The sequence below is a fragment of the Pipistrellus kuhlii genome, unplaced genomic scaffold, assembly GCF_014108245.1.
Source record: "Pipistrellus kuhlii isolate mPipKuh1 unplaced genomic scaffold, mPipKuh1.p scaffold_m20_p_13, whole genome shotgun sequence".
Lineage (NCBI taxonomy): Eukaryota > Metazoa > Chordata > Mammalia > Chiroptera > Vespertilionidae > Pipistrellus > Pipistrellus kuhlii.
In genome coordinates this window covers 13,827,913-13,843,367 of record NW_023425438.1, presented here as the reverse complement: position 1 = coordinate 13,843,367, position 15,455 = coordinate 13,827,913, and the positions used below count along the sequence as shown (strand labels likewise).

Below are 15,455 nucleotides of genomic sequence, written 5' to 3'. Positions count from 1 at the left end.
GCCTGCAACCAAGGTACTTGCCCTTGATCGGAATTGAACCTGAGACCTTTCAGTCTGCAGGGTGATGCTGTATTCACTGAGCCAAACAGGTTTTGGCAATAATAATATATTTTTTAAAGACTGCTGCAAATAACAGCCTGGGTCCTTGTCACACTCTGCCACCCTGTTTGCCCCTGGACTTCTGTTTTCTCCTCTATAATATGGGGAGAATCCCCACTATCTTGCAGACTTTGGATGAAAACTGGGTAATAGTTGGTAAATGATAAAGCAATCAAACATCCGTGGTTATATGCTGTTTCAGTATCTAATTGACATTTACCCACTACTCATCACAAAGAGCAAAACAAAACAACCATCACAACAGTCTCTTAGGAAATACGGTTATCCCTATCACCCCAAGCTACTTCTCCTGTGGTGGCTTCCTGGTTGTAGATCTTGAGAAGCCAGCCAGAAGGGAAGAAGAAATGAAAGAGAAAATGGTGAAGGGAAGAAGAGTGCTATTTTCAGTGATTCTCTGTCCTGGGATTGGACACAAACCAGGAGTCTCATCAAGAAGAAAGGACAATTAAAGATCAGGAAACATCTGGGCTGGACTCTACTCCAGCCTCATACTGGACAGGCAGGGCATGGATGCCCAGAGTGCTTCAGTTCACCTTGAAGAAAAGCAGGAAGAAGAAAGTCAGCTCATCTACTTCAGTCCTGACCTTCATCTTTCTCCCCTAACTCCCTTCGTTGTGGTATTCTACAGCAGCGTTTTTCAACCGCTGTTCCGCGGCACACTAGTGTGCCTCGAGATGTTGCCTGGTGTGCCGTAGGTGCAGACAAGACAAGAATTTTATAATTTTTCACTATTTTGTTTACTTAATATTTCATAATAAAGTAATTATAAAATACTTTCTTTGTGTTTATTTGATTCCTATTCAAGAGAATTACTTTATATATAGTCAATATAGGCACAGAGTTAAATTTTTTAACATTTTCTAATGGTGGTGTGCCTCGTGATTTTTTTCATGAAACAAGTGTGCCTTTGCCCAAAAAAGGTTGAAAAACACTGTTCTACAGCATCTCTTCAGCACCAGGGATGCAAATCCAGCCAGACAACAGAATGCTACAATGTCAGAAGTGGATGAGACTTAAGGATGCATAAAGTACAGGCGCAGCGTTTTCCAAAGGGCTTATGGGTAGTCCCCGCATCATCCAGCCTTCAGCTGCCAGACGATGCTCGGTCATTCCTCCAGCCCTCACTGCCCCGCATTTAGGCAGATCTCTAATCTGAGCTCCTGGCCCACTGCTTCCAAGGTGAATCAGCAAATGGTGCAGAAAGCAAGGAAACATCTGTTGAATACTTTTTACAGTCTCTGGGAGGGGCACTGACTTATCCAAGATCACCAGATTACCAATAACTGGGTATCATTGAGTATTATTATCAACCCAGGATTTCCCTCGATTATGCATTAGCTTTAAGCCAATCTTCCAATAAGGTGTGAAACATTTGTTTTTATACATTTTCTCCCTTCAAAAATTTAGATTAGTTTTTTATTAATTAGCAAAGTAATATATGCTTGCCATAAAAAAAGATTTAAATTTTTTAAAGTATAAAGTAAAAAATAAAATTATCCCTTACTATTGAAATCCTTAGAGATAACCGCTATTAATGAGTTATTGTGATTCTAAAAACTTTAATTTATTTTATTTGTTTATAAATATATTTTTATTGATTTCAGAGAGAGGAAGGAAGAAGGAGAGATAGAAACATCAATGATGAGAGAGAATTGTGGGTTGGCTGCCTCCTGCATGCCCCCTATTGGGTATAGAGTTTGCAACCCAGGTATGTGCCCTAACCCAGGAATTGTACTGTGACCTCCTGGTTCATAGGTCGATGCTCAACCACTGAGCCACACCAGCCAGGCTAGAAACTTTAATTTAAAACCAAAGTTAATTATATTTACTGATTTACATTCTTGGCCATGACTACTCCAAAAGATTTGTTGATTGTAGGAATGAGTGGCGCTCGGCTGAGGTCAGGGACCAGGGAGATCTGGCTTAAATCCTTCTTTTCTGAGTTCATAGTACAGTGTGGAGGTTAAGATCATGGGCTTTGGACATAGGCTCATATTCTGGCCCTAACACTTCCTAGGCATGTGACTATGGGTTGTTTCTTCCTTAACGTGCCTCAGTGTCTTCATTTGTCACATAGAGATTAAAATAGTACTACTTCTTATGGTACTATTGTGAGGACTGAAGAAAACACTGCACAAAATACAGCAGAGTGCTTGGCATGAAGCACGCACTAAAGAAATGGTAGCTACCATTATTATTGTTGTTATTATTTTTCTGCTGGCACATCTCAAGAAGAAAGTCTGAATTACCTAGCGCTATAGAAGCAATTCAACTCAGGGCCTGCCTGGTATTCCTTCTGTTGAGATATCTGGGAGGAAAAAGGAAACAACTCAAAAGTAACACTTTAGTGGTCGGCAAACTGCGGTTCTCGAGCCACATGCGGCTCTTTGGCCCCTTGAGAGTGGCTCTTCCACAAAATACCACGGGCGTGTGCACATGTACAGTGTGATTGGAACTTTGCTCTCAAGTTCGCTCTCAAACTTCTCAAAAGAAATTTCAACCGTTGTACTGTTGATATTTGGCTTTGTTGACGAATGAGTTTGCCGACTACTGCTTTAGTCTGATTAGGAGTTAATGACCAGAAATGTCTCCGGATATTAAAACTTCTAGATACCAAACCACAAGGGCAGGTGCCCTACAGGCTATGAGCACAGAGACCTGTCCTGCATGGCCTCAGGGCTGAAGGACCTATAGGAAGAAGGCCATTCTCTTATCCACTCAGCAAGGCCACCTGGTTCAGCAGCTCTCAGGAGTGCTCCAGGCTGCCAGTCGCAGCAGGCTGGCAGGGGTGCCCTTCTCTAGCTGCATTCCAGGCCCTTCCTCCGAGTCCTCGGTGCACACGGAGAACACTATCACGGCCACTTCATCCAACTGAGCACTATCCGGGGCTGAAAAATGACTAAGGGCAATATGATAATACACTCATGCAGCCAACACACATCAACAGAAACCCAACACTCGACCAAAAGGCCTGCTGAGCCTCCACATAACTTGAAGCCCAGAACCTTTATGGAAATGTATTAGTTTTATATACCTCCTGCTGGTCAAATCATTAAAAAATGTCCCAGTGCCCTAACCGGTTTGGCTCAGTGGATAGAGCATTGGCCTGCGGACTCAAGGGTCCCAGGTTCGATTGGCTGTGGGCACATACCCAATAGTGAGTGTGCAGGAGGCAGCTGATGGATGTTTCTCTCTCATCAATATTTCTAACTCTCTATCCCTTTCCCTTCCTCTCGGTAAATAATATATATATATATATATATATATATATATATATATATATATATATATATATATATTAAAAAATGCTCCAGCTTATGACAATTCTGTTAACTGATCACACCGACAGGGAAAGGAAGGAGTATAAGTCACTGCTTCCATCAATGCCAAGAGGACTCCGATGCCAGACAGAGCTTGGAGCACTGGTCTTTTATTATCATGAGGCTTCTCTCAAGGATCATGGATGACTCCGATTGAGTGGGGGTACACATAATGCCTGGTCACCCAGCCTCGTAAACCTCAGTGTCTATTATGGGGCTGGTGTCCTTGGGGACCTGTGAATGGAACCAGACCAGCTTTGAAAAATTAGATGCTCCCTATATTATTGGGGAGTCTCTAGAAACTGGGTATAGCCCTATTTGGAGACTAACATCAAGATCAGGACAGTGGAATGGCACTGAGTATTTAACCCTCCTCTAGAGTATGTTTTCCCAATTGGGGTTTCTGCTCCCAGAAACCCTACCCGTTTACCCACTCACTCTCTTTTCACCCTGACTCTATGACTCTATTTCTCCTTCCCCTCTTCACTGCCCCTCTCTATTTCTTTTCTGTCCTTCTCCTCATGTTCTTCTCTTTCTGCTCTTCTTTGCCTTGTTTTTCTCTAATTAGCCATGATAGAAAGCAAAAAAAAAAAAAAAAAAAATCTCATTATTGGTTGAATTCATACATTAGAATGTATTGTAAACCCTCTAATTTTAATTTTCAAAACAATGAAACATTTATGTTTTACTCTAGAAAATGTTATCTTCATAATGAAGGACTTTTAAGAGGAAGAAACTGGCGGTCATCCAGGTCAATGGCTTTTCTTATACACGAATCCTTTTAGAGCACCTCTGACATTCAGTTTCTCCTTGAACACATCCAGAGAAACAGCACAATTCTAACGTCAAAAAGTTCTTCTTTACATTGAACTGAAAATACTCCCATAATTCCCTTATCACTGAGGATACAAAAACACTGCAATCAGCCAAAGGGCAGTGAGGCACCTTTAGGGTAAAAGGACAGGGGTAGACCAGCTGGCTGTGAGGCTAGCCTTTTGGAGTAGTTTGCTTGGGCAGGAAGACTGAAGAGATATGTTGCAGTCAGACCCTGGCGGGCTTTGAATGCAGAGTAAAATATCATGTGTTTGACATATGAGGAAGGTGGCCAAGTCAAAACACCCACTGGACAGTTGGAGATAACACTAATAAACAGTTATTACTTACTGACCACTTACATGCCAGGAGCTATGCAAAGTGCCTTACCACCGTTATCTCGTTTAATGCTCTTAATAGTAGTATGGCATAGGTCCTAGTATCACCCTATTTTATAGATGGAAAAACTGGAAAACATAAAACAAACTGAGGCCTCAGAACTAGTAAGTCACTAAACCCAGGCCTGCCTGAGTCTGATGCCTGTGCTCTGAATACAATGCTCTGCAAAATAAGGTCAGCAGAGAGACCAGGACAGGAGACTCAATTTGGGAGTCACTTACGCAGAGGGAGAGAATGTCAAGAACAGAAGGCCATAGGTTTCTTTCCAGCCTCCTTCTGAAGACGAGCCCCCAGTCTCCATTTCCGGTCTTGTGCTTGCTCCTAAACTCCACTGACATATCATCAGCTGACCACTGGATTTTATCACCAGCTCCTCTCATTTTTCACCACCTCCCCAGCAACCAGTTCCAAGCCTGATATTCCTAATTCTTTAAGCGTAAGAGTGGATCCAGTTTTATGTCAAACCAACCTGGGCTCAACTGTAAGTGCCATATGCAAACCCTGTTACTGAACCTTAATGGGCCTCAGTCTTCTCGTCTATGAAATGGAAAGGCACAAGACCTTTCTTGGAAGGTGCTTGTGGGGATTAAATGAGACAATTTGTATACAACCTATAGCATAGTGCGTGGCATCTAGTAAGTGTTAGGTAAGTGGGATTATTATTGCCATGACTTGTTTCTCAGGTTTAAAACTCTCTCTCTTACATATTCACAGATGGCTCATTCCGATGCTGAGAGGTGGGAGGAGGAAGAGGGACCCACAAAGGAGATGATAAGAAGTCAGTGCAGTTCGTGCTCCCCGCAGTGACCTCATCCTCTGACCTCCTGGCTGCAGGGTCTCTTCCACACCCACAGAGAGAACTGGGCTCCAGCCAAGACCCCCATTCTCCCGCCAAACTTTCTCACTTGGGGATCAACAAGCAGTGTTGCTGTTTCTACCTCTTCCACTCTCTTCAGCTGGAGCCTGCATTTTGTGTCATGTGTAACCTTCGCCTCCCCCAAACACCCTCCTTTCCCTCGAAGTATCTAGAATCAAAGTTTTAGAAATCGTCTAGTCCAACCCCTCAAAAATTGAAGTTTAAAATTAAAATCCATTTAAAAAAAATGTTCTTCCCTGGCCGGCGTAGCTCAGTGGTCGAGCATCGACTTTTGACCAGGAGGTCACATTTTGATTCCTAATCAGGGCACATGCTCGGGATGCAGGCTCCATCCCGTGTGGGGTGTGCAGGAGGCACCAGATCAATGATTCTCTCTCATCATTGATGTTTCTATATCTCTCTTCCCCCCTCCCCTTCCTTCCTCTCTGAAATAAATTAAAATATATATATTTTTAATTTTCTTGCACAATTAAATTTAGTAAAGTAGGCCTTCTCCCAGCCAATCTGCGTGCATCCATCATCACTGCAGTAAGTACACTGTATGTGCACAAACATTTGCATTTTCACTGTGCAGAACCAACCTCCGTGCAGGTCTGTCTGGGACTTTACTCCCCTCCTCACAGGCCTGTCAGCTACTCAGGCCCCCAGTGTATACATAAGTATGATGGTTAATGATGGACAGTAACAGGGCAATGCTCACAATCACAAATCCTCACACATCTACACACTCTAACATCCCCCGAGGTCCATGAGAAATAGGAAAGGAGAGATGAAAGGAGACTCTAAGGAGACAGGCATGATGTTTGTACACAGGGAGGGGAGAACAAAGGGAACAGGAAGCCTGGGGGTGGCAGGCAGGAAAAGCAGGAGAGGCAGAAGGTTCGATGAGTCAAAGAGAGCGAATGAGGGCACTGGGTCGCATCAGCTATTCCTTAGCTGCCTCCAGAGGGTAGTGTGAACTGGAAAAAGGGAATGGGGGGAGGCGAGAAGGGGACTCGGTGCCATCACTCAGAAAGTGGGTATCAGTTCAGCTCATTTCCAGGAGGGGCCCAAGCTCTCGTCTTCTGATCTGGTCTCGCCTTGCCTCCTCCATCTTCCTTGCCTGGCTCTGCTCCTAGGGCTTCAGGGTTATGGCAAGGCAGCTGGGATGGCCGAGGAAGGAAGGAGTTAAGCTAACAATAAAAATGTCAATCCTGGAGATGACTGGACCCCTGCTTGGCAGACAGAAGCCACCCGTGGCTGCTAGTGCCCTCCATTTATCTGGTGCTTTCAACATATTTCAAATGCCCTCACCCTAAAAATCTCATTTAGTCTCCAGCACAGCCCTGTGAAAGAGGCAGGTCTGGGATTATCTCTCACAGGTCCCTCTCCTCTTTTCCCTGGGGATCCCTCAAGAACCCTCAAATGGCTTCCTCCACAGAAACACCTCCCCCCTACGGGCTACAAGGAGATCCTCTGCCTAGGCGCCATTCCGGGCTTGCTTCCTCTGTCTGTCTTGGGCTGGGTCTGACGAGAAGTCACAGGATATGGAATCATTCCCCTCTTGGAATTTCCCAGACACCCTCCCTCCCCCTTTGCTTATATCCGACAGCCTGGCACACACTGTCCCTTTCACCCACTCCCCAGAGAGCTATGTCAGACTTCTCCTCATTAGGCGGATGGAAACCTGAGGCCTAGAGAGGCAGAGGCCTGTGCCCTGAGTCACATGGTGAGCAAACATGGAGGGCTCCGTGATGACTTGCGAAGAACACAGGACTGGGGGAATCAGAAAACCTGGGTTCCAGTCCTGGCTCCGCCCTGGTCAGCCGGAGTCACCAAACAATCACTCAACCTCTCCAGCCTTGGTTTTCATGATCTGTCAAATGGAAATAATACTCATCTCTTGGGGTTGATGGAAAAATTAGAAGAGACCAAGATGTCTAAGTATTATGTAAAAACGAATTACTATCACTATCAAGTGGCATGGGTAACATCAGGATTATGGCATCATGGGAAGAGGCTGGGCCAACTATAGTTTGGGTTCTCATTAACTCACCTGTGGGGCCTTCCCTGGGCACGTGCCAGCCTCAGTTTCCCAAGGCCGTGCCAGCTCTAAGACAGGGTTTGAGGGCTATGCCTCCTGTGCAAAAATTCTGGCATCGGCCACCCTGATCTCTTGTCCTATCATCTGTGCCCCACATGGCCTTAGATCCCAGATTCTTATTTCGGGAGCCAGTCAGTGCCCCTGCAGTGGGAGGTCCCCCTGGAGGCTTTGTCCATCCCTCCACCCATTTCCTCAGGGCTGAGGTGTGCTTCCTTACTCTCTTGGCCTGCATTGTTTCTCAGCCTTAAGGATGGAGGGAGGGAGGGATGGAAAGGGAGGCGAGGGGCATGGCAGGTGGGGGTGCTCTTGGTGGTGAAACCAGTGACTGATTGCCCCTGTAAGATTTTCCAGTGGAAAGCACAAGACTGCCTGGATTCCCTTCCTCCTAGGAAGAGCTGACTAACTGTCCTGCCTTTCACACCCTGCTTCTCCCAGGATGGCCCCAATGTGCCAGGCCCCTGAGGAAGCACTCAGCGTGACCCCTGCGGAGCTCAGAGAGGAGAATTAAATACTAACTGTGCCAGGCAAGGGCCCTGGTGCAGCAGCACACCCCCACAACATGGACAATGGCATCCAGCTCATCCGTCACCATTCCAGAGGCTCCAGCTCTCCCTTTCCAGGATGGACTTCCCTGCTCCCAGCCCACACTCCTGAGAATGAGGAATAAGAAATAGTGATGTTTTGTTGTCCCCAGGAAGTGACCAGCTATGGGTCCCTGTGACCTTCCTCCAACCCCCAGTGTTGATGGCCCCAGGGACCTAAAAATGCCAGGAACATTGAGTTATGGCATCTGCAGCACTAACATTTAGCTGGTCTGTGGCTGGCCAGGCAGGGGCCTCTGTAGCTTAGCCCAGCCCCTTACGCCTAGAGGCCCATGGGGAGGGAACGGCTCGGGAAGGACACTGAGGCCTGATATCTCCCAGGGCAATGGGGAATTGGCTCTTCCTGGGATGAGGCCTTATTCTGCCTCAGTTTGTTAATACAGGTCAAAGAACGAGCAGATTGGAAGAGCCTCAAAAACCATCCAGGCCAACCTTTCATTTTACAAGAAAAACTGAGGCTTGAGGAAAAGAGAAAGCCACTTACACAAGGTCCCTCAATGAGACAAGACTCCAGATGTCCAGTGGAGAGCCCAGTCAGTACTCTTTCCACCCGCTGCGTGATCCCCCAAATCTCCTTCTTAGTGATGCCAGGTAATGGGCCTGCTCCACACGGGCCCAATGGACCTCATTCACAGGGAGCAGAACCCATTCCTACTCCCACCTTGCCATCCAAGAACTGAAGAGCATGAGGCCCAAGGTTTCCCACTCAGCTCTGCCACTTCGTAGGATGGTCCTTTGGTCATGTCCCTTCTTAGAGCCTTAGTTCCTCGCCTGTAAAATGGGGATTTAAGAACCAGTTCCCCCAGATGGCTACTGTAGGGATCAAATGAGATCACATATGTGGGGCATTTTGTAAACTGTGAAGTGCTATCCAAATGTCAGATGTCATTAAAATGGTGTGAGGTTTGCAGGTGCAGCAGAGGGAGGAGGTCACAGGTGAGGGGGCTATGCACGAGTGAAAACCCACAACGAAATGAGGCTGAGGGCCCGCCTGGCCACCCCATGGACCTGTCTGATACTGGGGGCCGCCAGCAGAGAATGACAGGCAGCAGGTCAGACCAGCCGAAGCCCACTGGCCTGAGAGACTGGCTGCCTGCTTTGCCGTGTGTGTGTGTGTGTGTGTGTGTGTGTGTGTGTGTGTCTATCTGTCCTCCTTAGGTTCTCCAGGGAGGCTAGCCTGGAATTTGACTGGCTTTTCCAGGGGAGCATTTGGCAGGAGGGCAGTGTATGGTGCAGGGAAGGGACACCTTGCTTCAGGCCAGCTCACAGACCCACAAAGGAAAGCCTGCCAGCCCGGATCCCCCTGGGGACCTCTGGATGTCCCTGCTTCCTCGGGGACCTTACCTTGTACTTGGCTGCGAGCAGCTCCGTGGCCTGCTGCTCCCGCCGCAGTTCTTCCAGCATCTTCTCCTTCTCCTCCAGCAGCTTCTGCTTCTCCTCGCTGACCAGGCTCCGGTCATCCTGGATGGCCGCCTTCTCTTCCTCCAGCCGTTCCTTCTGCTCCTGCAGGTAATTCTCCATGTTCTTGTCCAAGGCCGAGTCCAGGATGGGCTGGGGCGGGCGATGGTTGTTGTTGTTGTCATCCTCCTCTTCGGCCACCCAGGCTTCAATCACCGGCCCCTCAGGGTAGCCGGCAGGGGCCGACACGGCCTTCTTCCTACGACTGCCCTTCCTCCGGAGCCGCTTTCCCAGCATCCCTTTCTTCTCCAGCTGGGCCTTCAGGCGGGCGATCTCCTCCTGGAACTCCCTCAGCAGCGTGTCCTTGGGGTCCTCGTTCACCCGTGGCCTGTTCTTGATGTTTTTGGCCCGGTTGGCGAAGCGCAGGGTAGAGAGGCTCTCATCGTAGCTGTGAGAAGCCGGCCCCAGCGTGGCCACCATGATGGTCTTGGCATTCCCCCCGAGAGAGTCCTGGAGCAGCCGGGTCAGCTTGGAGTCCCGGTAGGGGATATGGGTGCTCCTGTTGCCCGCCAGAGCAGCGATCACGTTGCCCAGGGCAGACAGCGAGAGGTTGATTTTGGAGGCCTCCTTCGGCCTCTCCCCACTCCCACCGCCCCCTCCACCACTGCCGCTACCTGTGGACTGTGTGGCGGCCCCTCCAGCTGAGTTGGGGCCCACCTTGTTCTGCCTCTCGCTGCCAGCCAGGTCCACCAGGTTGAGCTTGCCCACACGGATGTGGTCCTGGCCATCGGAGCCACGCTCACTGCACTCCACGGTGATGACGAAGATGGCGTGGGAGCGGGAGCTGACTTCGTTCATGTGCGTGCTGCCCACCGCCCGGGTCTGGTTCCCCAGGTTCATCACGTGCTCGATCTCCTTGACGTTCTTGGTGACAAAGGAGGAGAGGTCCTTGATGTAGACGCCTGTCTCTGGATTTTCCTTCAGCTCCAGCCTCTTGCCGGGCTCCTTGGAGAGCAGGTCTCGGATCTCCTCCTGGTAGATCTCCAGGTAGGAGGCCCGGACCAGGTACTGCTGGTTCTGGGAGCGAGAGATGTGGGTGAAGATGTGCTCAAAGGCATTAGGGATGACCCCACGCAGCTCGGGCTCCACCCAGGTCCCTTGCATGGTGTAGGTCTTGCCGGTGCCCGTCTGGCCATAGGCAAACACCGTGCCGTTGAACCCCTGAAGCACCGAGTCTACCAGGGGCCTCACGGTTTCATCGTACAAGTCTGCCTGCTTGGAGCTGGCATCATACACCGCATCAAAGGTGAAGGTCTTGGGCAGCTCCCCCAGGGCGGCACGGGGGTTCCGCAGGGTCACCTGGCCCAGTTTCACGTCCATGGTCAGGATCTGCTCATGGCCAGCAGCCTCCTCCTTCCGGCTGAGGGGGCGGCACCGGGCCACCACCTTCAGGGCCTCGCTGGCCTTGGTTTTATTGGCCATCTTGCTCCTGTCCTTCCTGTCCCGGGGACCCGTCTGTAAGCTGGGTAGTCAGTCCTGCGTCCTCCCTAGGAAGGTATCAGCGGGGCCGGCCCAGTCCCGAGGCGCCGCTCTTCAATCCTCATGCAGCTTCCTAGGGTGGGGATGCTGGGAGGTGGCCCCGCCGCCGCCGCCGCCGCCGCAGTCCGGGCCTCCTCCTCCGCTCTCTGGTCCTCGCTGCACCGGCAGGACGGGGAAAATTAGGCAGAATCTCCGGGCAGCTGCCGCGGGAGCCGTGCCGGCCGGATGGCAGTGCCCGGAGCCTGCCCCATGCTGGGGCAGAAGAGCGCCCAGCCGTAAACAGCTCCGGCAACAATGAGATAAAGGAAGAGGAAAATGGGATGGGGGTGGGCGGCGGAGCTGTCTTCTCAGCCTCCTCCTCTAGGGATCCATGGCGGGGGCTGCGGGTCCTGGGCGGCCGGGGTCTCGGCCCTGCAGAGGGCAGAGGCTCACCTGAAGTCCTCGTCCCCAGCTGGGGGGTCATTCATTGCAGCCAGCGCTGCTGCCGCGGCTGCTGCTGCTGCTGCTGCGGCTGCCTCTGCCCTTCCCCGCCGCCACCGGAGAATGAGAGAAAAACAGAAGGCGATGGGGCGGAGCAGCGGCGGCGAGACTGATGTTGCCGCCGCTGCTGCTGCTACTGCTGCTGCTGCTGCCCTGCGGCCCCAGCTAAGCCTCCGGGCTGGGGTGGGGCGCAGGGCGGGGCCGCGCGGCGGGAGGCGCCAGTCCGCGGCGGCCAGTGCGCCTGGGGCCGGGGTGCATCGCCGATCAGCACCCCGAAACCCCTCCGGAGTGACAGACTCTGATGCAGACTCGGGTCGTGCGCCCACCAGGCGGGTGGCAGCGCAGCCACCGCCCGCCGTCACCCCACGAAGCCGAGCATGCTGGGAGTTGTAGTCCCGCCTTTGTTAACCCGGATCTGGCAGGTCCGCTGCAGCCTTCTCACGTCGGGGAGGCCCCGCCCACTCTGGCATGAAACTCCCAGAGTGACTGCTGAGGTTTCAGCCTACCTGTCGGGGGAGGGGAGGTGACCGCTACCCACATGTGTTGCTCCACAGCCACCATCCTTGTCTCTCCAATGCGCCTGCCTTTCTGTCTGCAGACAGGTACGTGTCATCCTCCCCTTCAGGGTCTCCAGGTACCCTAGATGCTAATCTTTTCCTATCCCTTACCCTGGTTTTCCTCTCTCTCCTCGAGCCACCTTCCAGCTGATTTTCTCCTCACCTTCTCTCCCCACATGCACCCTCCTCCTCCACCAGCCTTCTATCCTATATAATAAAAGGCTAATATGCAAATAGACCAAACAACTGGTTGCTATGTCATGCGCTGACCACCAGGGGGTGGAACATGGCAGGCGTTGGCTGTGGTGGGATGGTGGAGCAGGTGAGAAGGGGGCCAGACCAAGGCGGGGTGCTGGTTGCTGTCATCAGGGCGAGTCTCTTGTAGTTACTGAAAATTCTTTGCTCCTGTTCGGTTCTCGTGGTCCTGCCCAGAGCTTGCACCTGCTATTGGTGCTGGCCCCAATCACTCCATGCTGTCAGTGCGTGTGAGCAGGACTGGAGTCAGCACATGGGAACAGCGGCAGGAGCAGAGCTGCCAGCACACAGGGGACCAGAGCCCAGGTGGGAGGGGTTGGGGGCACAGAGGATGGGTCAAGACCCAACCCTGTGCCCACCACAGCCTCTCAGCCCACAGTTCCTTTTAAGGTGCACAAATTTGTGCACTGAGTCCTTAATATAAAAGGCTCTCCATCTTCTGACTCTTGGTTAACTTCCCATCTTCCCCCACAGCTATTCTCCTACGGAAAGACATGCTTCCTTCAAAAACCTAGGTTTTTGCTAAAGTCTAGGCCCCATTCAAGGAGCTGGAACTTCTTGTCCTCAAGGAGTTCACATTCCAGAAACCATGTTTTATTTCCTTACCTGGCTGTGCTGTGTTGCATTTTTGTGCCTTTGCCCAGAGGACTCGGTGCCCCTTGTGTACTTGGCGTCCTGACACTTGGGCAGTTCAAGCACTTCCTCTGTGAAGTCTTCCCTGAGCAATGTCTTTCCCATAGCAGAAAGAGACAGATAATTTGCATAAAACAAAAAACTCCCATTCCAGTTCCAGTTCTGATCTTCATCCAGCTGTTGACTCTGGGCAGTCACTTACCTTGCCCCAGCTTTAGTCTCCTCATCTGTTTAAGAAAAATTGGAAAGGGGGCAAGAAATAGTATCTTCTTCTGGGATGGTTGTGAGACTCAACGAATGAATCATAAAGTACTGCACCAATAAAAAGACTTATTTTAAGAAAGCCCTTAATAATGTACATGACCTTGGATTGTCTGATAGCTCCTGCTTCCTTGAGCATCCTGGATAGCCCAGGCCTATGCTTGCTTTTCCTCTTTGGTATCTTCATATTTTTCCCCTCTAGGATACAAATCACTTATAATTCTTAATATCCAAGAAAAAGCCAATATCCTATCCATGTCCCACTCTGCAGAGTGGAGCTGAATCTGTGGACTGGGCCCCAGTTGTCCTTATCCTTCATATGAGATCCAGATAGAGGAGACGCTGTTATCTGAAACTTCCAGGCCATTTATAGAGGCACCAGAATAATCTGTCCAATTAACATTTTCAATCATGTTATTCTCTAGAGAGACTAATTGTTCTTCAACTCTACAGAACCTATCTCCTTACTTCTTCCCCATCTTCAAGTCCCTAGGACCTGAATGCCAGCTCAACTGGAAGCTTAAGGCTTAGCTGGTCCACGTCTGTAACTTCGTGGCCTTCCTCAGCCCTCTCTAGCAGCCACTTTCAATAGGAGCACTTGACATAATCCACTTAATTCTTTATCAAACTCTCATCGCCCATGGTTTCCATGATTCTGCACTTTTTGGTATTCTTCCTACAGCTTCCAGGAGTTCTGGTTGCTCAATATCAGTCTTTTTCACTGGTTGGAGTTCACTAAGGCTAAATGTTGGAGTCCAACATTAAATGTTGGAGTTCACTAAGGCTAAATCCTAAGCCCCCTTTTCTTCTAATGTCCCTCTCTGATATCACTATAGCTTATGGGTTCAGTTACTGTCTAAGTGATCCCTAAATTTGTATCTCCAGTCCACACTTCTCCTCTGAGTTCCAAGTTATATGTCCAATTCTCTAATGGACATAGCCACTTGGATAGTTCCCATACATATGAAAGTTTACTTGTTCCTCTAGGAATGGTCCTTAGCTCTGTAAACAACTCTTTCCCCATCCTCAATATATCCATTCAAACATAAATCTTATCAATTCAACTTTGCAAATATTTCTCAAATCTATCTACTTCTTCTCCAAGTCATTATCTTCTCTGGCCTGACTTCCCAAAATACCTTCAATCTGGTCTTCCTAGATGTGCTCTTGTCTCTACCCATCCATTCTCTATAAGGTAATCTTTTAATAACACATGATTAATCATATCCCCAATGCTTAAAACCTTTCAAAGCTGCTCTTAAGGTAAAACCCAAATCATTAATGCACCCCCCAAAGCCTGACATGACCTGGTACCTGCTCATATCTCCTGGCACATCTCATGCTACTTTCCACCTTGCTCTCTGGGCTGTTATAACAATGGTTTTCTTCGGCTCCTTTCCAACTTCCTGCCACAGGGCCCTTACACATTCTGAATCTACTGCATAGAACATTTATCCTCACCATCTCTGCCTGGGTAACCTGCTCTTCATCCTTCAGCTCTCAGCTTGAATGGCACTTCCTAAGGGCACCTTTATTGACTTTCCCACCTAGTTTATGTCCCTTTGTAATATGTTCTCATTGTTCCCTGTATTTCTTTCATAGAAGTTAGCATAATTATAATTAAATGGTTATTCACCCAACTCCTCTGTTGTTTTTTGAAGACATAATATATCTGCTTCACTCATAAAATATTATACATATTATACACATGGTCAATCTATAATGACTAGTCTAGTTCCTGGCATATAATATGTGCTAAGTAACAATTTTTGCAAATAAATGAAATAAATAAAAGCCCCTTATGAATATCACCTCTTCTGGGGATCTTTCTTTGACTTCCCTGAGGCTACCTTCTAACTAATCTTTACTTTTTTCATGATCCTGCTGCTCATTATTGAACTAGTCTTATTGTACTCATTATAGTCTGACTTATATTATGGTTAACTGCATATGTCTCCCTCTCCATAATGTATATCTCTTGAAGACAGGAGCTGTGTGTTTTGTCACTGTGCCTCATTTACCCATATCTAGCACAGTACCAAATACACTTTAGGTCAGTGTTTTTCAACCTTTTTTGGGCAAAGGCACACTTGTTTCATGAAAAAAATCACGAGGTAC

The 15,455-nt window shown here is 49.1% G+C and overlaps 1 protein-coding gene across 2 annotated transcripts in view; it reads right to left on the bottom strand.

Annotated features, from left to right (window-relative positions):
- The window catches only part of KIF3C (kinesin family member 3C), a 30,872-nt gene extending 19,150 nt beyond the window's left edge, over positions 1 to 11,722 (bottom strand). Inside the window, exon 1 of one of the 2 annotated variants that reach the window (XM_036435005.2) lies at positions 9,559 to 11,722. In XM_036435005.2, the coding sequence (XP_036290898.1) occupies positions 9,559 to 11,094 (1,536 nt within the window). In that variant the 5' untranslated portion in view covers positions 11,095 to 11,722. The remainder of the gene's footprint in view (positions 1 to 9,558) is intronic. The other variant, XM_036435004.2, reaches the window with a different exon arrangement.
- Positions 11,723 to 15,455: the final 3,733 nt, after the last annotated feature.